General features: G+C 33.2%; 17 protein-coding genes across 17 annotated transcripts, besides 4 other annotated features; 13 read left to right on the forward strand and 4 right to left on the reverse strand.

The window, feature by feature from the left end:
• The first annotated feature begins 43 nt into the window (after positions 1-43).
• Positions 44-78: a terminal%2Cinverted (terminal inverted repeat of Kolobok-5_TV transposon ID:TVAGG3_0057520).
• Positions 44-183: a mobile genetic element.
• Positions 184-227: 44 nt separating this feature from the next.
• Positions 228-880: a mobile genetic element.
• Positions 881-1,248: 368 nt separating this feature from the next.
• TVAGG3_0057540 (uncharacterized protein) lies at positions 1,249-2,667 on the forward strand (the record flags this gene model as incomplete). Its single annotated transcript, XM_001297987.1, has 1 exon — positions 1,249-2,667. The coding sequence occupies one exon, from the start codon at positions 1,249-1,251 to the stop codon at positions 2,665-2,667; it is 1,419 nt and encodes a 472-aa protein (XP_001297988.1).
• Positions 2,668-2,929: 262 nt separating this feature from the next.
• TVAGG3_0057550 (uncharacterized protein) lies at positions 2,930-4,087 on the reverse strand (the record flags this gene model as incomplete). Its single annotated transcript, XM_001297986.1, has 1 exon — positions 2,986-4,086. The coding sequence occupies one exon, from the start codon at positions 4,084-4,086 to the stop codon at positions 2,986-2,988; it is 1,101 nt and encodes a 366-aa protein (XP_001297987.1).
• A 3,769-nt stretch (positions 4,088-7,856) lies between these two features.
• Positions 7,857-8,219, forward strand: TVAGG3_0057560 (uncharacterized protein; the record flags this gene model as incomplete). The annotated part of the gene is made up of 1 exon (XM_051221287.1): positions 7,857-8,219. One exon carries the CDS (start codon positions 7,857-7,859, stop codon positions 8,217-8,219), a length of 363 nt encoding a protein of 120 aa, XP_051106273.1.
• An 18-nt stretch (positions 8,220-8,237) lies between these two features.
• On the forward strand, positions 8,238-8,480 carry TVAGG3_0057570 (serine threonine-protein phosphatase family; the record flags this gene model as incomplete). The annotated part of the gene is made up of 1 exon (XM_051221288.1): positions 8,238-8,480. One exon carries the CDS (start codon positions 8,238-8,240, stop codon positions 8,478-8,480), a length of 243 nt encoding a protein of 80 aa, XP_051106274.1.
• A 4-nt stretch (positions 8,481-8,484) lies between these two features.
• On the reverse strand, positions 8,485-9,333 carry TVAGG3_0057580 (uncharacterized protein; the record flags this gene model as incomplete). The annotated part of the gene is made up of 1 exon (XM_051221289.1): positions 8,485-9,333. One exon carries the CDS (start codon positions 9,331-9,333, stop codon positions 8,485-8,487), a length of 849 nt encoding a protein of 282 aa, XP_051106275.1.
• A 525-nt stretch (positions 9,334-9,858) lies between these two features.
• Positions 9,859-21,815: part of a mobile genetic element that runs on past the window's edge.
• TVAGG3_0057600 (phage tail repeat-like family) lies at positions 10,417-10,996 on the forward strand (the record flags this gene model as incomplete). Its single annotated transcript, XM_051221290.1, has 1 exon — positions 10,417-10,996. A coding segment is annotated over one exon (580 nt), but the record flags the coding sequence as incomplete, so codon positions are not given.
• On the reverse strand, positions 11,283-11,846 carry TVAGG3_0057610 (uncharacterized protein; the record flags this gene model as incomplete). The annotated part of the gene is made up of 1 exon (XM_051221291.1): positions 11,283-11,846. One exon carries the CDS (start codon positions 11,844-11,846, stop codon positions 11,283-11,285), a length of 564 nt encoding a protein of 187 aa, XP_051106277.1.
• TVAGG3_0057620 (uncharacterized protein) lies at positions 12,260-12,661 on the forward strand (the record flags this gene model as incomplete). The annotated part of the gene is made up of 1 exon (XM_051221292.1): positions 12,260-12,661. One exon carries the CDS (start codon positions 12,260-12,262, stop codon positions 12,659-12,661), a length of 402 nt encoding a protein of 133 aa, XP_051106278.1.
• Positions 12,681-12,833, forward strand: TVAGG3_0057630 (uncharacterized protein; the record flags this gene model as incomplete). The annotated part of the gene is made up of 1 exon (XM_051221293.1): positions 12,681-12,833. One exon carries the CDS (start codon positions 12,681-12,683, stop codon positions 12,831-12,833), a length of 153 nt encoding a protein of 50 aa, XP_051106279.1.
• TVAGG3_0057640 (phage tail repeat-like family) lies at positions 12,853-13,437 on the forward strand (the record flags this gene model as incomplete). The annotated part of the gene is made up of 1 exon (XM_051221294.1): positions 12,853-13,437. One exon carries the CDS (start codon positions 12,853-12,855, stop codon positions 13,435-13,437), a length of 585 nt encoding a protein of 194 aa, XP_051106280.1.
• TVAGG3_0057650 (uncharacterized protein) lies at positions 13,812-14,690 on the forward strand (the record flags this gene model as incomplete). Its single annotated transcript, XM_051221295.1, has 1 exon — positions 13,812-14,690. A coding segment is annotated over one exon (879 nt), but the record flags the coding sequence as incomplete, so codon positions are not given.
• Positions 14,865-15,620, forward strand: TVAGG3_0057660 (DNA/RNA polymerases family; the record flags this gene model as incomplete). Its single annotated transcript, XM_051221296.1, has 1 exon — positions 14,865-15,620. A coding segment is annotated over one exon (756 nt), but the record flags the coding sequence as incomplete, so codon positions are not given.
• Positions 15,980-16,630, forward strand: TVAGG3_0057670 (uncharacterized protein; the record flags this gene model as incomplete). The annotated part of the gene is made up of 1 exon (XM_051221297.1): positions 15,980-16,630. One exon carries the CDS (start codon positions 15,980-15,982, stop codon positions 16,628-16,630), a length of 651 nt encoding a protein of 216 aa, XP_051106283.1.
• Positions 16,744-17,118, reverse strand: TVAGG3_0057680 (uncharacterized protein; the record flags this gene model as incomplete). The annotated part of the gene is made up of 1 exon (XM_051221298.1): positions 16,744-17,118. The coding sequence occupies one exon, from the start codon at positions 17,116-17,118 to the stop codon at positions 16,744-16,746; it is 375 nt and encodes a 124-aa protein (XP_051106284.1).
• Positions 17,453-17,851, forward strand: TVAGG3_0057690 (uncharacterized protein; the record flags this gene model as incomplete). Its single annotated transcript, XM_051221299.1, has 1 exon — positions 17,453-17,851. One exon carries the CDS (start codon positions 17,453-17,455, stop codon positions 17,849-17,851), a length of 399 nt encoding a protein of 132 aa, XP_051106285.1.
• TVAGG3_0057700 (organellar and viral DNA polymerase type B) lies at positions 18,067-19,005 on the forward strand (the record flags this gene model as incomplete). Its single annotated transcript, XM_001294131.2, has 1 exon — positions 18,067-19,005. The coding sequence occupies one exon, from the start codon at positions 18,067-18,069 to the stop codon at positions 19,003-19,005; it is 939 nt and encodes a 312-aa protein (XP_001294132.2).
• Positions 19,732-20,540, forward strand: TVAGG3_0057710 (KilA, N-terminal/APSES-type HTH, DNA-binding family; the record flags this gene model as incomplete). Its single annotated transcript, XM_051221300.1, has 1 exon — positions 19,732-20,540. A coding segment is annotated over one exon (809 nt), but the record flags the coding sequence as incomplete, so codon positions are not given.

Consider the following 21,815-nt stretch of genomic DNA (forward strand, 5'->3'; position numbering starts at 1 on the left):
CCATCATATATCCCAGAAGCAAATAAAAATTCTGACTTTTTAAGGGTGCCCTATAGACGATAGACCACCCTCAGAAAAGCACTTTTAAGGCTATTATATTGAGAACTAGAATCTGGATAATCCATTCATTCGAGTTCTAATAAGGTTAATTTTGTGATGTTTACATTATCGTTATAGGGCACCCTTAAGCATAAAAAAATGAAATTTTATTTTTTGCAAAAACAGGCCACCCGGATGTACGTTTATTTGAGAGGAGGAGGATTAAATTTTTGAAAGCACTAAAATTTGTAAATATTCTAGTTATATAATAATATGTATTATTTTAAAAAATAAAAAATTAAAGCACGTTAAAAATTTTTTTGATGAATTTTTACAAAAGCTACTTAGGATTATGCAAAATATAGTAATTAAACATAAATTTCAAATCAGATTTTACTTATGATAAATATTTCAAATTTCCGAAAATTAAGTTCAGATCGACTCGATACGTTGTAATTACTAAATAAGGTGCCAAAAACCTATTAAACAGTATCAAAACTATCAAGATTGTAATGTTTTTGAAGAAAAATTTATAGAATTATGAACTTCAAACAGATATTATGTAAATAAAAATAATATAATGGATTTGTTTATTCGTATAATAGCAGCAATAAGTCGATTATTCACTTCTACTTCTGAGATTTGAATTTAATTTCGACAGAAAAAGAGATTCAAGAGGAAAATACTAGGGAATACAAACTGCCACCATGACAGGATTATTATGGAGCCAAGTTGTACTTTTTGATATTTTTAGAGTTTTACTACCTATTTAGGTACCAAGTAATTGCTTAAAAATTAAGGTTCTAAATTCTGAAGTTTACATGATCCTCCCGGGCGCACCCTTAAACAAAAATAAAAAATGTTCAAAATATGAAATTATGCATATGATATTAAAATTTACATGTAAGCATTTTTTTTGACTTGCTTTCAATTTTCATATTGAAATTTTTAAGATTTTTTTCTGAAATAATAGGCAAGCATATCAACCTAAATAATATTAAATCCCATGCGTTAATTTCCCCTCAAAAGTCATTGACCGCCTCTCAATCTAGATTTTGTGAGTACTTTAGATATTAATTAGTAGAATAAATACAAATCCGGATGTTTATATAAACGATGTCATCAAGAAAGTTAAACTCTACTTCTTTTACATAATTATCATCATATCAAATTTTGATAAAAAGTGAAAACAATTTTTTTTACAAAAAAATGGCTGAATATGATTTTGACGATGACTTTATTGATGATGAGGATGAGGGAAATCCATTTGTATTAGGTGATGAAGATGAACAACCTCATCAAGCAAATTTTGAAGATGAAAATGAAGATGATTTTGGTACAGAAACCCCTGAACCAACAAAAACACCAGCAAATGATGAACATGACTTTTCATCCGATGGAGATGAACAGAAGGAAGATGAAAAAGCAGAAGAATCTCAAAAAGCTGTCGATGAAACGCCTTTGCCAGAAGAAAAAGTCGAGGAAGAAGAAGCGGTTCCAGAATCTCCTCATAAAGAAGAACCAGAACTAGAAAGTCAACCAGAAAACCAAGAAATACAAGAAAATAATGAAGATTCATCCAAACTTTCGTCATCTCTTTCCTCCAAGAAAGATTTAAGCGACGATGATGTCGTTAAAGAAGTCATGGAGACAGAAGAAATTTTCAATAGAAGTCAAAAGATTTCAACACTTAATCAAAGTTTATCATTACGATTAACAGAGACAAATCAACTATTTTCATTATTAATGTGCGTTCTTACAGATACACAACTTCTTATGCATAGAAATAGAACTTCAATGGACTTTTCTATTTATGATGAAGTTGAATTGTCCGGAAAGCCATATAAATACGACGGAGGTTTGATCAAACATCCGAAGTACGTTGATGGCTATAATTTGTCCGGATGCTCGGATGTAGATAAGACCGGAGTTCTCGAATATCTTGATTATGTTAAAGGAATGATCGACAGAGGCCTTCCTCAAGTTGTTGAGGCATCTGTAAACATTATGCAAGATCCATTAGTTAAAGCCCATCGAAAATTGGCTTCAATGGAGCAAAGAATTAATGATCTTAAGCGTTCCAACGCAGAACTTCAACTACAAACTAGACATACAGCTAACCAACTCGTTAAACTTGAAAAGCAAGGTGAATCTGAATTCAAAGCTACAACAGGAAAATCCGATGTAATTATTCAACAGCAAAGACTACAGAAAGCATTGCTCAGAGTATCAATGCTTAAAGATGATAACGAAAAAGCTCAATCCGAGAACTCCAAACTACTTTCTGAGTTAAATTCTCTTACATCTCGTTCTTCATCTCGTTCCGAGACAAATACTAATTCACAGCTTGTAAAAGATTTCGAAGCTATTAATGCTTCAATCGAACAGTCCGAAGAAGAGCGAGAAACAGCAATGGCCCAACGTCGCGTTTCAATTACGAGAATGAACAAAACAATCGAGAAACTCGAAGGAGAAATATCCGTTTTACAACAACGACTTTCTTCTGTCGATAATAAAATCCGAATTATGACTCAAGGAAAGGCTTCTCGTAATTCTGCGGCCGGATCCAAGCTACAGAAGGCAGCAGGATCAAAGATTCCAGTTCCATCTAAGAAACCAAAACAATAAAAAATTTCATGTTGATTTTGATTTTTAAAATTATTGTTCATAATATTTAATCGATCTACTTATCAATTTTAATAGTATGAAGACTGTAGTTCAGTAGTTTCATTATAGATATTTTTATTTTACTAATAAAAATATTAAAATTATATTTTGGCATGGATTTTATGTTAGGGTGAAACCATATAGAGCTAAATCTATTAGATTGTAAAGCTATTTAAATCGAAAATGATTTGAGATTTCCTATTTTCAGGAAAAATCAAATAATTGAGACGCAAAATAGGGTTTTTACATACAAAAACAAAGTAAATACATATATAAGTATTAAATACGAGGAACAATAGAAGTCATTCGATAATCAAAATTCTTATTACGTAAACGTTGTATTTCTTTTCGTAGAATAATATTTTCTGATTTAAGTTGTTGGATTTCTTCTTTAGTCTCATCTATTTGGGATGAGATCTTTGCACAATCTTTTTCGATATTTGAGATCTTTTTTTCATGCTTTTCGGATATTTTCTCATTCTCTACACAAATTTCGTTTATGCTCTCTATAGCTTCTCGAATAGATTCGATATTAGATTTTAACTCATCGCGTTGGGTTTTATGCTTTTGACCTAATTTTATTTTAAGTTCTTGAAGCTTTTTTTCTTTGATCTCAGCTATCTCCAGTTCTTTATTATACTTTTGAATTACTTGCTGATTCGACATTTCTTCATTTTTGATTACAATTTCTACTTCATTTGTTTGCTTATTGAGCTTTTCTTTCATGCTTTCTAACTCTTTTTGACTCTGCTCCGCGCGTGATTGATATTTAAAATTAATTTCACGGATAGATTTGGTATTTAATAGAAGATTTTGCTGAATAGAGGAATTAACTTCATCAATGGATGATTTCATTAATTCAATTTTGGCCATTAGCTCGGATATCTTAACAACGTTGTCCATATTATTATTTCTTATTTTTGTACTATTATTCATTAATAGAGATTCATTCATTTGCTTCATTGATTCTAATTGATGCTTTAACTCGTTAAGTTCGGCTTCTTTTTGAGCCTTTCGCATTGCTCTTCTGTTGTCATGAAATTTATTAGTGGTATCATTTGCATCATTAATTTTTTCTTTCATTAGCTTTATTTCATTTGAGTTGGATTCGTCAAGTTCTTTAATTTCGTTATCATTTTGTTCACGTAACTTAGAAAGCCTAGTTTCCATTTCAATTTTATTTTTCTTAATAATAGATCGGATGTTATTCATTTCTGCTATATATTTGGATTCGAGTTTTAAATTTTTTGCTTTTATTTTTTGAATAAGTTCTTCTATTACTTCAATCTTTTTAATAATCGACCAACTGTCATCACCTTGATCGTTTAAGTCAAGCAATTGTAAATTCTTATCTTTCCCAAGGACAGAAGACAGAGTCATTTTAGTAGTGTACGTTTAAAATTATGGAAAGATTGATAGAATCTCAAGACAATGTATCATGCTATTAAAACTACTTTACATATATAAACAGCTTGATATGATTTAGAGTTTAGAGAAAGAGTCGATTAGTCAATAACACCTATAATCTGATCAAAATGCCGGCGTTTGATATAATTCACTTGTATGAGTTATTGATTCTATGGCATAAAACTTGCTAGCATCATTTGAAATGATTAATGAGTTAAAAAAATTGAAATTAATCAAAGTAAAAAAAATTAGAATATCATGAGATGCATGTGAAAATCAACTCATAAAAATTTACCTGAATTTTTTTTTGAAACCAAGTAGGCGGTTTATTTTATGTGGCAAAGTAAGTTACATGATGTTTTTCTTGTAAAATTGGTATTATCTGCTTAATACAAAGCAAATGAATCATTACGCATTATGTAAAAAATCTTTTTACGAAAATTCAAATGAAATACTATATATTTTGGTTTTTAATTAATTTTAGTTATCATGGAACATTGGATGTAAAATCAAATCTTGGCTTAAAAAGATATTGAATATTCCGAGTTCGCTTTTCTAAAGCGTATTCAAATTTTTGAATTAAATTTGACAGAATTTTCGAAACGAGTGAATTTAAATTGTAAAATAAATTTTGCATTTAAATATATCGTTTTGTTTTAAATTTTTACGAGAATCAGATATTATTTATTCAAAAAATTTCAATTGAAAACTTCACTTATCACCAAAATAGCGTTTATTTAAATATTTCTTTATTAAAATAAAAATAGAATATAAAAAATTCTGTCGCTAAATCGGATTTCTTAAGAACGCAAATTCAATAATACATTAACACATTATAACTTTAAAATCAAATTTCATATTCCAAAAACATAATTTCTGTTTTCTCAAATATTTTCAAATTCATAAGTTTACAATTTAACGTTCATCTTTTATAACCCGAATTTTCTAATTATAAACATGTATTATTCTAATATGCTCATGGTCTCTCAATTTTTCAACTCAAAAGAGTCAGATTTTTATCGTGATATAATTTTACAAACATGCATATATTATAATTTCATGGAAAATTTTAATTATTTTTTCAATACTTATCAAATATGACTGCATTCAATTTTTATTTTATTGATTTATACTTCCACTCTTTATTCTTAGTGTTACACTAGAAATTAGAAATCCAACACAACAAAAAGGATGGTACGACATTTTTTATCCCGCTGATGTGGACTATCCAGATGACGGAGAATATGAATTAACTGATGCTAATGGCATGATTTGCCAAATTAAAACATCAGATGGCTCAAAAGAGCTTTCTAATATGAAAACTGAAAACCATGGCTCATTAGAACTCTCTTTAGAAACTCCCAATGCAAATCCCAACTGGATTGAAGTTATCCATAACATAAAAAATAAAGGAGATAGTCAAATCGACTTTGAATTTGGATGCTATGCATTTCTTAATTTGTATAATGGGCCTGAAATTCTTATATACGAAAAAAGGAGATTTGACAGAACGTCAAATCTCCTCAAAAAGTGACGGTTTACATGGCAAACAATTGCGAGCAATTTTTAGCCATTTTGGCTGAGAACTAGGGTCTGCGAGGTACATAGATAGAATCAGTACCTCGCAGACTCTAGTTCTCTATATGGCGCCGAGAAATTTTGGTGAAATGCCACGACATTTCACCAAAATTTTCTCGACGCCATAGGATGAATTGGAGGGTGTGAGATACTATTACATATAATAGTACTCACACCCTCCAAAACCTCGAAAATCTCAAAATTTCCTGCAATTATCATCAACTTTGCATAGTACAATCAGCCAAAAATTCATTCAATTGTCCTTCTTCTCAATATTTCTTAACTCTTTCGATTTCTTTCAAAATATCTTTCAATAATCTTTCAATGATAAATATTATACAAAAACGATTAGTATGAAACTTTTTTGCATTTTAAAAATATTTTATATTTCTGTTTTTATTTCAATTTTTATATTTTTATTTTCCTTTTTTTAGATGAAACTTATTTGTTTACCAATATTCCTTATTTTATAAAATTTTTCAATTGAATACTACAATAATTTTATCTCTCCTTTATTAAATTTTCGATTTTTATGTTAATTCTAATTCTTTGCACTATTTCTTGTCTAAATCTTCTAAAATTTTTATTTTAATTTAATTTGACACATAATCATCCTTTTAATTTTCGATTCAAATCCTTATCCTCTTCATTATTTTTCAATAATTTTTTTTATCATAATTTGTAAAATTCGTTCTTTTATAGCTGTTTAAATAATCCAAAACCATGATATTTATTATTGTTAATTATTCCTAATCATGTTTTTTCCATTCATTTTAATTTTTTATTTTCTGAACCATTTAAATTAATTTTGTTAAGAATATTTTTTCAATATAGACTTCTGAAATAATTAAATTATTCTCAAATTTTCACAAATTATTTCATTTCAAATTTGTTTAAAATGAATTAAGGGTTTCGTTTTGCTAAAATTGTCACTTTTTTAAAAAAAGGTAGTGGGGCTTCCAGGCGCGTTGCGCCCTCTAGCCCTGAAGATGTTTAGTATAAATGAAGTTTATATTCGGAGGGCTTCCAGGCGCGTTGCGCCCTCTAGCCCATAAGAAATTTTGCCCAAGACCCAAGAGGAGGACCGAACCCCAGCCGACCAGCCGGTGACACTTTTTGTGTCACTTTTCACAAATTATATATGTTTTCATGTTTTGTCACTTTTCTGGCACTTTTCGGGTAAAAACATTTTTATTATTATATATAAATGAATTTTACAAAACCGCCGTTACCGTTCTTTGGAAATAAGAGTAGATGTAAAGATATTATATTGAGAGAACTTAAGAAACTACCGAATGGTCTAACATTTGTAGATTTGTTCGGTGGAAGTTTCTATATATCCCATTTATGTCATATAATATTCCCAGACTCAAAGATTATATGCAATGACTTCGACAACTATATGAACCGTCTCAAACATATTCCAGACACAAACAATATATTGAAAGAGTTAAAAGAAAAGATACCTATAGGTAAGATGGAACATATACCATTAGATAACAAAAATATTGTGAGAGAGGTTTTGAAAAAAGCAGAATATATAGACTGGGATAGTATATCTGCTAGACTATTATATAGTGGTGCTATAAGAGTTCATGACATTGAAACACTTATGTCAAAAGTTTTATATCTTAACTATACAAATGTTTTCAAAGAGGACATAGAAAAATATATTGAGGGTATAGAGTTTGTGAGATGTCATTGGACAGAGTTGTATGAAAAATATAAAGACAAGGAAAATGTTTTCTTTATAGTGGACCCGCCGTTCTATAACACATGGGATTTTCAATACCAAGTAGACTGGACTTTGAGAGACTCTTTAGAAACTTTAGACGTTATACATAACCATCCATGCTTTTACTTTACATCCGATAAAAGTGGTTTGGAAACCGTTATGAGATGGTTAGAGGACATACATGACTATGAGTTTAGATATGACAAGATAGAATATGAGAGAGGTCCTATAAACCGGAGAAAGTGTCACAATAAAGAAATTTTATTAGTAAGTAAATGTGGTTTGAAATAGGACTACTTGTTTTAGGTTTTTTCCATTGTGTCATTTATTTATTTGACGTGGCAGAAAAGTACAGAGAATATGAAGATGAACCAATGCCTGCAAATGTTCAGTATATGTACTCGTAAGAGATATTTTTATCTAATATTAAATGGACGCACAGAACTTAGCGAATGCACAGCAACCTGGACAACCAAACCCAGAGAATATTCCAAATGAAGTTAGAATACAAACTGCAATGGCAAACTATGGTCAAGTGCCAACAGATGTACAAATGCAAACTGCCATGTCAAATGACGCTGCGTTAGGTTTGCCACCATGGTATGCAAATATGAGATGGAAAGAGTTTTATACAAACCCTGAAGTGGGATATAAACAACTTTATGCAGATGACGCGAACACAGGAGTTGACCCAGAATATGTTTTCTACCAGAGGAGAAACAGAATGTATGAGCTCCAGTTAAAGAATGCTATGGAACTCAACAGGAAACGTAAGAGACTAGGCGGACATTAGATTTTTACATATAGTAAAATGGGTTTCTTCAGTAGTATTGGAAACTTCTTCAGAAGAGTTGGAAGAGGTATATGGAATGGAATAAAATCTGTCGGAAGAGGAGTATGGAACGGAGTCAAAAATATTGGTAAAAGAGTAGGTCAGTTCGTTGGTATTATACCTAAAGACCCTGAACCAGAAGAACAAGCTCCTGTTATACAACAGCCTGAACCTGCACCACAGTCTAGTTGGCAACCAAATCCAACACCTCAACCGTATTAAAAAATTATATTTTTACCGTTCGATAGTAGTTGTATATGAAACTAAGTTCTAAGTAAAACGCGTGGTATAATGGAATTATTCTTTTTCTTCCATCTGTAGTAAACCATACTTGAAAGTCTGAAATACTTCTACTTGGTGGTTCGTATAACTTTGTAGGTTTTTCGTAAAAGTCATTCATCAGACATAAGAAAGAGTTTTGGGCGCCAGAAAATGAAGCATGAACAATAATAGCATCTTGGTCGAAAATATTTTCATATGTTCCATTAGGCTTTTCGACTTCATAATAGTCCGGGTGTACTGGATATGCTGCAGGCTGATTTAACATCCTCATAAATCTATACCATGCCAAGTTGTTATATTTTGTAGAAATATAAACGTTTTCTCCAAGGTCTTCTATTTTATTGATTTTAACAGTTGCATTTTTCCTGTCATAAATAATATCGAGATGGTATTCTCCTTCGTCAATGTTATACTGGTTTGCATATTCGATATAGAGATCGTTTATTTTTTCTTGAAAAGCTTGAAGAGTTGTTTCTAAGTTTATAAGCAAATTAACTTGTAAAAGTTTTCCCTGTTCAAATTTCTCATACATACGTTTTTCTTTGTTATAGTATCGAACTTCAAAACCGACCGTAAATGGGAAACCATGTATGGCTTCTGAAATGAACTTCATTCTACGAAAGCCAATAGCTTTTGTGACGGATGGGTCTCTTAACCATCTTAATGGGTAGTCAAAACGATAGCCTTCATGCTTTACGGTATCTATCTCAAACTTTTGACCGACATTAGTAAAAAGTTCATCTAATGGTTTAGTTGTAGCAACTCTAGAATTTTCTTTTTCTATTGGAAGCATATTTTATCTATAATAAAAATGTCAAATGAAACAGCGTCTATGAGAGAAATACAACACAACCGACAACTCATTATGCAAGCTCTAAATAAGAACACAACAAACTTTTCAAACTATTCTAAGATATCTGAGTCATTGAAGGATGGAAACTTAAAACTGACATTAAACCCAATGACAGATGAGTTTCTGTTTCAAGACAATAAGAACCATACTGTCTGTATAAATCCAACAAAAGGAACTTTAAATGAGAAACCTATAAATGAACTTCTTTTGAAAGCAGATGTTGACAACAAAGCTGACAAAGAATATGTAGACGATGCAATAGCAAAAGAAGAAGAAAGAGCTAACAATGCTTATGCAACAAAAGAACATACTCATCCTGAACTAGCAGACAAAACATATGTTGACAATAAAATGTCAAGTGAAGTGACAAGAGCTGAAAACGAATATTCTAAAAAGACTCATATACATTATATTAACCAAATACCAAGTCTTAAGGAAACATTAGAGACAAAAGCAGATAAGACTCATACACATACCATTGCAAATATTACAAACTTACAAGAAACCTTAAACAGTAAAAGTGCCGTTGGACATACACATACCATTGCAAATATTACAAACTTACAAGAAACCTTAAACAGTAAAAGTGCCGTTGGACATACACATACCATTGCAAATATTACAAACTTACAAGAAACCTTAAACAGTAAAAGTGCCGTTGGACATACACATACCATTGCAAATATTACAAACTTACAAGAAACCTTAAACAGTAAAAGTGCCGTTGGACATACACATACCATTGCAAATATTACAAACTTACAAGAAACCTTAAACAGTAAAAGTGACGTTGGACATACACATACATCTTCTGAAATAACAGACTTAAACGTTAGCCTTGAAAAGAAAGCAGATAAAACATATGTCAATGAAATATACCAAAGTTTGCTAGGAACAAAAAATATTGAAACTATTGTTGGTGACTTTTCTGTCAATGAAGAAAATAAATATTTTAGATGGCAGTTGGTACAGTCCTTAGAAAATGGTACACGGTATAAACTCATTCCGAAAAATAACAATGAAATGTATGTAAGCTATAAAAAGAATGATGGTACACAAGTTAAAGTTCCATTAGACAACAACTGCTACTTAAACTTATATGGAGACGAACAAAAGAAATATTTAAGAGTTTATGAAATGGCAGATATGACATTGCCTGACCCAGCTCCAGCACCACATTATTATGACTATGGAGATGACGACAGAACACCACATGTAGATGAACAAAAGCTAACATTATATTTAGATTATTATAGATATAAAAGATATAATGCAATAGAAAAAACGAGAATAGTATATTATTATACAGATGACAGAAATAAATATTATAGTCAAGACTTTACCTACCCTGAAAACATAAGATTATATTATAAAAAATATTCTGACACAAACCAGAAGAAACCTGAAATAGTTGCACTATATTTTAAGTTCAAAAGAGACAATCCTATAATATCTCATATGTTTGATTTAATGAACCAAGTAGGTTCTATTTATACATCTATGGAAGCAAGAGGTCCTCAAGTAATGTTTGGTGTTGGTGCATGGGAACAAATAGTCGACAGGTTTTTGTATTGTGCAAACTCTTCAAAGGAAACAGGTGGAAGTAAAACGATTTCAGGTGAAAATTTACCTGCACACAGTCACTACATAGATTTAAGTACATCTCAAGCAGGTTGGCATAAGCATAGATATTGGGATTGGTCAGGAATGACAAAAGGTAAAGGATATGATGTTAAAGACGACGTTAAGTTTGCTATAAATGGTTACTGGAGTGACACTCAGGGAGAAGGAAACCATACACATTTCGTTTCAGGATATACACAAACAACGGGACAAAGTAAAGACTACATGCCACCTTACATGACAGTTTACGCATGGTATAGAATTGCTTAGTCGTCATTTTCAACTTCTTTAGCATATTCGTCAGGAGTTGTCTTATATTTGTTAGGAACTGTCTTTGAAAGTATACCACCTTGAACTTTGACAAGTTTGAAACGAGGTCTGACAATAGTAGTTTTATCTTCTGCTTGCAGTCTGTACATTTTGCCATGTTTGCCTAAAACTTCATAATATTCTCTTGTATACTTTCTTCTATTTTTACGAACACGAATGTGAGTACCTGTCGGGTTCCCATTGTTGTCATAGTCAATAGTATTTTCATATGGGTCGCGTTTAGGTATTTCTATTTTTACTTTGTCACCTTTCTGAAGTTTGAAGCCCGGCATTCTTTCTTGTTTGTCTCTTTTGACTAAATTATTAAATATATAGTCTTTCTCTAAGTCAGGGTTGTTTTTCATTTCTTCAGGGGAGTGGTTTCCCAAACCTTTTTGTTTACGGTTATTGTAAATATTTAAAACTTGTCTCATCTTTGCCATGGAGAAGTGTCTATATTTGTCGTCATATGACATTTCATTTGCTTCACCACCTTGTGGTTGGTTTAAGTCTCTTAACATTTTTATACATCCGTCAATGACACCAAGAGCAGAATGGTTTTGGTCGACAATGAAATATTGGTTTACATTTTTTGAACGCAGATAGTTTTTTACATCATCTGATTTGAAAGAACTTTCACAGTCAGATGTCAGTTTTGTTGGATGGTATTTGTCAACGAATATTGTCAAAGCAGTTTTCACATCTAAAATATTTTTGGACCATAATGGTATGGCTTCACAGTATCTTGTGTTTTGACCAACAAATATTAACCAGTATGGAGGTCCATCTGTTCTAACTCTCGGAATGTTTTCCAAGATATCCATAAACCAAGCATTTGGTGTTGAACTAAAGATTTTTATCATGAGTGCTTTCTTTGTCGCTTTAGAAACATAGGGGTCATTGTTTGGATTCGTCATTTTTTACCCTATAAGAAATGGGTTTATTTGGCGCATTAGCAGGAGTTGCATCTAGATTTTTACCCGCAGTGGGAACAATAGCCAGAGGTGCATTTGGAGTTGGAAGGAAGATTTTGAGTACATTAGGTATACTTAAAGAGAAAGCACAACCTATTATACAAACTGTACAGAAAGGTTGGGATGTAGCACGAGATGCAACAAATCTTATTCCAAATCCTGAAACAAGAGGAAAAGTTCAAGGATGGATGGACAGTGTAGGAAGACAAGCAGGAAACTATTATAACAAAGCAAATGACTACTATAACCAAGCAGGACACTATATGGACCAAGGTGAAAGATTCTTTAACAGAGGATATAACCATGCACAACAGTGGGTAAGCAATAACCAACCGCAACCACCTCAAACGTGGGAAATGTAAAATTTTTTACTGAGATGAAATGAACAATACAGCATTGAGACAAATGAGTTCAAGATGGATTTGTCGGCTTCCAGCAGTTACACCACGTGTTTGTAAAGTTCTTCCTATACCTCAGGAAGTTTTAGACCAACTTAAAAAACCCAAACAACCAGTTGAAAACAAACCAAACTAAAATTTTTTACTGAGATGAAATGACCGAAGAAGTTGAAACGGTAGATTTGACACCACAAACAAAAAGTTCAGAACCATTGTCAAAACCTGTCAAAGAACTTACAGATGAAGAGAAAAATTCAATAATAGAAAGTGCCAGGTCTGGAAATACAAACCCTAACTATAAAGTCACTTTTCATAGAAATGGAACGGCTAGTATCTCAAAAAAGAAACAGACTCTCACAAATAAAATATTGAAGTCTGAAGGAGCTTTCGAGACAACAGATGGAAAAGTTTATTTCACTGACCAACAGTTCATTATAGAACATCTCATTGACTTAGAGTCGAAATATTCTAAACTTTACAACAAACACAAAAAGTTGAAAGGAAAACAAAAACAAATGGCATATGATATTTATGAAGATGTTGACGACACAACTGTTCCTGCAAGTGAAGTAAAGTCAGAGGAACCGAAAAGTGACGAAAAACCGATAGAAGAAGAAAAACCAAAAACTGAAGATAAACCAAAACCAAAGTTTAGTTTCCAAACTAAACCAAGTCAACCTTCATTAGCTGGTATGGGTTGGCGTCAAAGACTTATGGCAGCAGGCGGTTATGTAAAGTAAAGAAAAAAATATTTTTTATTTTTATAAAAATGCCCCCATATAGAATGGACAGAAAGTCTGCTAGAATAAAAGCAGAGTTACAAAGATATGGTTGGAGAGTTTCGAAGAATTTTAAATATAGGAAGGGAAGACCCATAAAAGTCTATGACAAATTGTCTGGTCTTCGCTACGAAATGGATTTGGAAACAGCACGTGCCAATTATCCAAACAGACTAGAGAGGTTAGAAGAAGAACGTCTTATGGACATGCCTTTCGATGTTAGTGAACCTCAAGTTGAAGGACACGACGGCTTTGCCAGATTCTACTGGAAACATGACGAACAATTGCATCCTTTGAGAAGGAAAAAAGGAAAAAGTGAAGACGCACATGCTCCCATGGAAAGAACAAGATATGCATATGAAAAGTATCGTGAAGTTAGAAGTCAAATTACATCTGGTCGAACCTTTACAGTAAACTTTGACGAAGGAAAGAACAAAGAAGGCTTCATGGGTGTACTTGCTGCAATTCAAGACGGAAATAAGAAAGGACACAATCTCAGATTGACCATAACAGATTTGGATGGTCACATTTACTATGCACATGGCAATGAACAAACAGCCGCAAAACTTCTTGACGCTTTCAAGACTACAAAGAGAGAACAAATGGTTGACTCCGACTCAGACATTTTGAATGCAATTGAAGGAATTGCAAGTGTCAAGTTCGAATGGTACCAACCTAACCCTCAAGCAGTCAGACAACATGCTGGATACTTCCCGTTCATAAATAAGTCTGACATTGACTTGACAAGGTATGGAATTTACAATTCAATTGAAACAATTGTCAACGAACCTTGCATTCTTACATGTCTCAGGAACTCTGGTCTTGTTACAGATGAGAAGATGAAGTATCTTGAGTCATGTGTGAAGACAAGGTACATTCTCAGAGGTCAATTGGCAAAAATTGCACCGTTGGCAAATGTCAATATCCGAGTCAACATACCTACAGCTAAAGGTTCTTCACATGACGACTATGTTGTTGACAAAGACTTACCATGGTTGAAGATTGTAATTGTCCACAACCACTTCATGTTGAACGAAAGTCTTTCAAACCCATTCTTTGGTAAAAGTAAGTGCAACATTGTCAGAGCTGTAAACATTCTTTTCGAGAAAGGTTTGTTGGAACCAATTCCAGATGACAAGCTGACAGAAAGTTTTGTACCAAAAGACGAAACAAACTTTTCATTGTTAGCAAGACCAAAAGTTGTTCCAGACAAAGTTCTAGTACAAAAGAAGTACACAGTTCCACAAGGGGTTGGTATGTTCGGATACCAACCTGAACCAGAAGAACTTCCAATGAGGTTGAAAGAACTTCAAGATGCTATAAACAAACTTCCATTGAGACATCCAATTGACGTCAAATTGTATTGGAGAGCATCTGAGTTAGGTCAGAAGGTTTTATATGAAACAGGTTGCTTCGACGATGTTTATGAGATAACAGGAGAAGTTTCTCAGAAGATAAGAGACTCACTTGAATTTCCACAAACTGGACCAATTGGTTGCGACAAGTTCGACTCAGATGAAAAGATATACTATGTCGACCTTAACGCTGCATACATGAGGTTTGTCCAATATATTCCGACTGGAATTCCAAACGAAGATGGTGAGTTCCCGGGAAGGAACTATACAGTTGGAAAAGTCATACAACAACTGTATGATATTAGGAAAGCTTCAAACCCCAAACTTGCAATGACACTCAAATTGCTTATGAATTCGACATGGGGATATTCCATTAAGAAACCTCAAGAGATGAAGAGTAAACATTATGAGAAGGTCGACAACTTTGTTGAAAGGTTTTCTCCTTTTGTTTTGAAGTACGAATTCACTCAAGGTCAAAGTGGCTTAGTAACCACATTAAAACCTATTGTCGAACATTGGTCTTACCCTCAGTTCGCAAAGGCAGTCCTTGACAACTACAGCAAATTCTTCTCCGAAGTCAAATCCAAAGTGAAGGTTTACTATGAGAACATTGACGCACTCATGACGAACGAAGAAGGATACAACAAACTCATTGAAATGGGAATGGTCGGTGAAAAGATGGGCTGTTTTAAGCTAGATAAGGTATTTTCCGAAGTTCATGTAATATCGAAAAGGAAATATTGGGGCATACTTGAAGACGGCACAGAAATAAAACATTGCATGAAGTAAAAATTTATTTTTTTAAAAGTGACATTTTTAAAAATTTATTTGAAATGTACGCTGAGTTTGTTGGAGAAGACCGTTGGGAAACTTGTTTGTTAGATGAGAAATATGAAATGGCATACCATTTTAAAACAATATATTTTTACATATATTAAATGCTTCAGGTTGAAAAACAAAGAACAAAAGTAGCAGATACAAAACCGTTAGACTATATCTTTACAAATGCTGGTAGGACTATTTCAGATGAAGAAATTTCATCCCGAGCATACAGGTTTGACTATCCAATTCGTTGGCTTCAAAGTCCTTCAGATGCAAAGGCAATAGGATTTAGAAGAGTTTTGTTTTCAAATAGAACTAACGCATTTATGTTCGCAGTATATTTTCATGGGCAGTATAAAGGTTCTGATGGTCTAATAGACAAATTTGACGAAATGAGAATCTTTACAGTTCGTTCAGACGAAAGTCTTGAGAAAACTCTAAATGACTTTCAAACTCAAATGAACAAATATTATTGGGAATTTCAAAAAAAATACGACTCTTTACTAAATGGAACATACTATCTGAAACTAGAATATGACAAGATGAACTCCACCGTTTCATTTCAAAAGATTGAAATTAACCCTCCAAGAGATACAGAGTTTTTATTTTGGGAAGTAGACAAACGTTCTTGGGCACAATTTCTTCGGTTACTAAACCAGAACGAACCATTACCACCAGATGGTCCATTTAAATTTATACTTCCACCAGCAGATTTGATGGTTTATAGAAACGTGTTTGACCCTCAAAATGTTATGTGTCATGCAAGTTTCAGTTCAAGCAACAATAGTTTTCTATGTATTGGTAAGGACTTTTATGACTTTGCTTCTAAATTCTACGAACCATCTAGTAACAGTTTCTCTGACTTTCAAGTTTGGTTCACAACAAATGGTGTGCAACATATTATTCCATTGTACTATGACTTTTATCTCGAATTGTCTTTCATATATAACTACGGAAAAGTGCTGAAAAAGTATTGAATGTGAAGATATTAGAAAATAACATTTTTTCTAACATCATAGAAAACTCATGAAAACAATTTATTTTTGACACTTTCACAAAAAACATAAAAAAGTGAGTTAAAATGAGATGTTTACTGAACTGGTTGGATGTCGCCTTCTGAGGTTATGTAGAACGGCTGACCCGAGAAGTGGAACAGTGCTCTGAGAATTTGTATAATTCGTGGAATTGGACTCTCTCTGTTTGGAAGTTGTATCCATGGGCGCTTTGCAAAGAACTTGAGAAAAGCTTCTTTCTTTGCTTGCTTTATGTCGTCGTAGGCTGTCCCGTCTGGTATTTGAATTGGAATTCCAGTCGAAGTCTCGAGATTCAAGGCAGCCCTTCCAGAAATAGTGGTAAACTTGACCTTGGGCTTCATGACCTTGCGCAAGTAGTCTTTTACGCAGTCGTTAAGTTCAATGAGGTAAATTGCCTCGTCAAGTCTTTCTTGCATTCCAAGTTCTTCCATCCGACAGGAAAATATTTTCCGGACAAAGGGAAAAATTTTTCCTTCCGACAGGAAGAACTCTTCCATCCGACAGGAAAATATTTTCCGGACAAAGGGAAAAATTTTTCCTTCCGACAGGAAAAGTTCTTCCAGTTGTCCGTCCGTAAATCATTCAAATTTTCGAAAATTGAGAACTTTTTGGTCGAACTTTCGAAAAAATTTTCCATCCGACAGGAAAAAATTTTCCGGACAAAGGGAAAAAAATTTCCTTCCGACAGGAAAAGTTCTTCCTTCCGACAGGAAAAGTTCTTCCTTCCGACAGGAAAAGTTTTTCCTTCCGACAGGACACAAACGAATGTCCGACGTCCCACCAACCGAGTCCATTCCCAAACCAGAGGAACCTAAAGAACCACAACAGTCTCCTCAGCAACCTCAGTTCCAGCAAGTACCTCCGAATTACTACCAATTTCCACCTCAAGGTTACTACCCACCACAAAGCTTCCCGAACTACCCTCCTCAGCCTATGCCTTACTTCCCCAACCCTTGGATGTTCCAGCAAGCTCCACCCCAACAATTCCAATCTCAGTCCAAGAGAGACCAAGACTTCGAAGAAGGTCTGAACCGCTTACGCAAAGAGTATGCTACAGCTCCAATTGAGAGAAAGTTGTTCCCGGACCAAAAATATAATTTAGGTGAAGAGGTGAGATTTCACCTGTTTTTTTACCTCATTTTTCACCCTCTTGAATTTTCATGAATTTTATATATTAATGTTTTCGTTATGCCACTTTGTGCCGTCAGTCAGTCAGTCAGTCAGTTTAGGAAATTTACACCAAAAATATAATTTAGGTGAAGAGGTGAGATTTCACCTCTTTTTTCACCCTCTTGAATTTTCATGAATTTCCTTAAGATAGAAAAAATAAAGTTAGTTTTATTTTTATTTATTTTTTTATTTTGTATGTAAGAACAGAAATGTCAACAATCGGCACAACAACAATTCAAACAACTACAGCACCAAACTCGTTAGTCATGAATCCAACATCTATGTTAGTAGAAATGAAAAGCTTCATTCCTTCTTCATATACTTTCGAAACAGAAATCCAGAAGATAAAGCAGGAACTTTTAACAAGTAATTTAGACTGTAGTGCGAAAGATGAAACAAATGAACAGTATCTTTATGAAATGCAGGACCTCATCGACCATTTACCCAAATTGCCTGAAATCCAACAACAAAAACTAACTATTCCTGAATTCGATGAAATTGAAGTCAAAGCAACTGACTCAGTAGAAATAAAGAAGTTCATACGAAAGGTAAATTATGAATTCCTTGGTTTTCATTGCAACCATAAAGTTATGGACAAAGATTGCGACATGGTATATAAGAACATCTCTGACATATATAAATCTGGGGAGTTTAAGACATACGACAACTTTGTTTCATTAGCTGCAAAATGTGTATGGCAGATAAGAGATAAAGACAGAAGAGGTAAGGTATGGCATGAACAGATAAAACCAACTGCTTCAGATTTAAAGAAAACCATTGACGCCTTAGTTGTTTTAGCAGGTAAGGTTTCAGAATATAACGCAAAAATGAACCCGCAATGTTCTAAATGTAAAGCAGCAATTAGGAAATATAACTACTCAGTAAAAGAGATAGAACGTATGCGAAACGACTATGCAGACTTAAAGAAAGAAGCAGAAAAGCCAGCAGAAAATAAAATGGACATGTTAGAATTTCTGAACAAAAACTATCCAACAGCAGAAGATTTCCTTCTATCCGACGTCAAGAAGAAGTATAAAGAAACTTTCGGCATTGTTAAAACATTCGATGTACTAAAAGAAGAAATAGAAGCTACGAAACTGTTTAGGATTTCAAATATACATCGTACAATTCATGTAAAACGCTTATAAAATAACTGGGGTGAAAAATTAGGTGAAAAAAGAGGTGAAATCTCACCTCTTCACCTAAAATATATTTTTGCTGAATTCAGCAACAAAATTCTGAGTAAAATGGCATATGGCATGTGTCAAACCGTTGAGTTTTCACAAAATTTAAAAAATAACGTTTACCATGTAAAACGCTTATAAAATAACTGGGGTGAAAAATTAGGTGAAAAAACAGGTGAAATCTCACCTCTTCACCTAAACATTATTTTTGCTGAAAAATGACCAAATTTCATGAATTTCCTCATATGCTTGCTTCCCTCGGAAAACCGAGAGAAGAGATTCCGTACGAAAATCGCAAGAATTTGGCTCCTGGTTTGAAAGGATATTATGTACATAGACTTCTTGTAAATGCTGTTGCAATGTGGGCTTCACCTAAAATATATTTTTATTGAATTCAGCACAAAAATCATGAATTTCCTCATATGCTTGCTTCCCTCGGAAAACAGTGAAGAACAGCGAGTAGGTAAAAAAACCCAGTCGCCAAAACTCTATGAAAATCGCAAGAATTTGGCTCCTGGTTTGAAAGGATATTATGTACATAGACTTCTTGTAAATGCTGTTGCAATGTGGGCTTCACCTAAAATATATTTTTATTGAATTCAGCACAAAAATCATGAATTTCCTTAAGATAGAAAAAATAAAGTTAGTTTTATTTTTATTTATTTTTTTATTTTGTATGTAAAGACAGTAATGTCAACAACAGAGAACACAACAACAGTTATAGTCCATGAAGCTATAAATGAAGAATACGAGTACATACAGTTTAACAAACAACTCCGTCTCATTCGTTCAGTCAAAGATGACATGTACCAAATGCAAAGTATTTTGACAGCATGTTTTGCTCCAGATACTAAGAAACCACAAGACTGGTTTAGGAACCAAAGCACTATTGAACTATTAAATGAAGCTGAAAATTCGACTACGAGAAATCCCGTAGTCGCAAAAACTCGAGTGGGAGAAAAACCCCAGTCGCCAAAACTCTATGAAAATCGTGAAAAATTGCCAAACGGTTTGAGAGGATATTATGTACATAGACTTCTTGTAAATGCTGTTGCAATGTGGGCTTCGCCTCGTTATGCTTGGTATATTTACAGACTTCTTGACGAAATTCATAGACAAGAACGTGAAGAGATGGAAAACAAGCTTGAAGCAAAAGACAAAAGCATTCAGAAAAGAATACCACGTTCGGTACCAAAAGGAAAGGAAAAGAACTATAAGTATATGATTTATACTGAAGAGATGGAAAATGAAGAAGATAAAGATATGGTTATGTTGCATTTAGTCAGAAGAAACAACAAAAGCTTTTACGACCTTGCTAAGATTTACAAATCTGACAGAAATTGGTTCTATCGCGAAAACTTACCGATTTCAATGACCCCAAATGAAGATGTGAAACAAATAGTTCAAGATACGTTACCTCAAACACACTATGATATGAAAGGTTGTACAATACTTACCTTCAAAGAAGACTTACCGCTACTGAAAGAAAAAATAACAGAGTATTTTGACAACTTCAAACAAGCAGAGTAAATGAACTCTTTTTTTTATTGACTTTTTACAATTTGAACTTTGTTTGCGTAGATATGAATTCTGAAAGAAGTATGAGGGTCTTGTATGACTTTGTACTTCTCCCATAGTTCATGTCTGTCAAACTTACCTGCCATGGACTCTTTCATAAGTTCCATGAAATCGTCTTCGGACAATCAGGGAAAAGTATAATGTCAGTAAGTATTCTCTTTACATCCTTACTTAAACTCTTTGCTGTCTGTACACATATTACGACTGAGATGTTAAAGTGTCTGAGCTTCTTAAGAATTCGACACATATCTTGTTCTCTATTCTTTAACAAAGGATGAGAGGCGAAATCATCTAAGATAAGAAGACACCTATGAGGGTAAGTCTTCCAATCGTAAGATTGCAATTTCTTCGAAATGTATTCTATCTCTTTCTGTTTGTTTCTGAAGTGTTTCATCTCTAATATTCTCTGCATTTCCTCATTAGGGTCTTTGAACTTAGAATTTATATACTCATTTATAGCATTATACTTCAAAACTCTTCTTTGGTACTTCTTTATCCAATCTAACAACTCAGTATCCTTTATACATACTAACTTAGACTTCTTTATAATATCTTTGAACGAATTGACGGTTTGGTCAAATTGACCAGAAGTACTACAAATAACAACTAACTCATAGAATGGGTTCTTCTCATCTAGTTCTTGTTGTTGTGCAGCCATTTTAAGATAAGTGAAAGTCTTACCAGACCCAGGTGGTGCAATTAGACCTGTTATACCATTCTGAGCAAATAAGAACTTGTCATGTATAGGCTTTATCTGAGCATTTTCTAACTTCCTCTTGTTCTTGTTTAAAACATTCTCAAATTTCTTGTCAATGTCAGCAAACTTTTTTTCTAACATATTTTTAGAAAAATTAAAAATTTTATCTTTTAGAAAATGTCTAGCGATTTCGCTATCTATATTCGAGACAAGCTTTTCGACAGCAAAACATCTGTCGACCATAAAATCTTACATAGTGTAAACAAGAAAGGGGAATTTGTTCTAAAGTTCTGTTTCTGGGAATATGACAAGAACCATAAAACATTAAGCAGAGCAGTCTTAAAATTTGTCAATGACAGACTTGTTGACAGAGATGACACCGATTGGAAAGATGAAGTCCAACAAAAGTTCTTAGAATGCAAAGAAGACACATGCGCTGTTCTTGAAGATGAAATAGAAAACAGAATAGATGAGCTATTAAAGGACAAAGAACTTTTAC

Source organism: Trichomonas vaginalis, chromosome IV (assembly GCF_026262505.1).
Source record: "Trichomonas vaginalis G3 chromosome IV, whole genome shotgun sequence".
Taxonomy (NCBI): Eukaryota; Parabasalia; order Trichomonadida; family Trichomonadidae; genus Trichomonas; species Trichomonas vaginalis.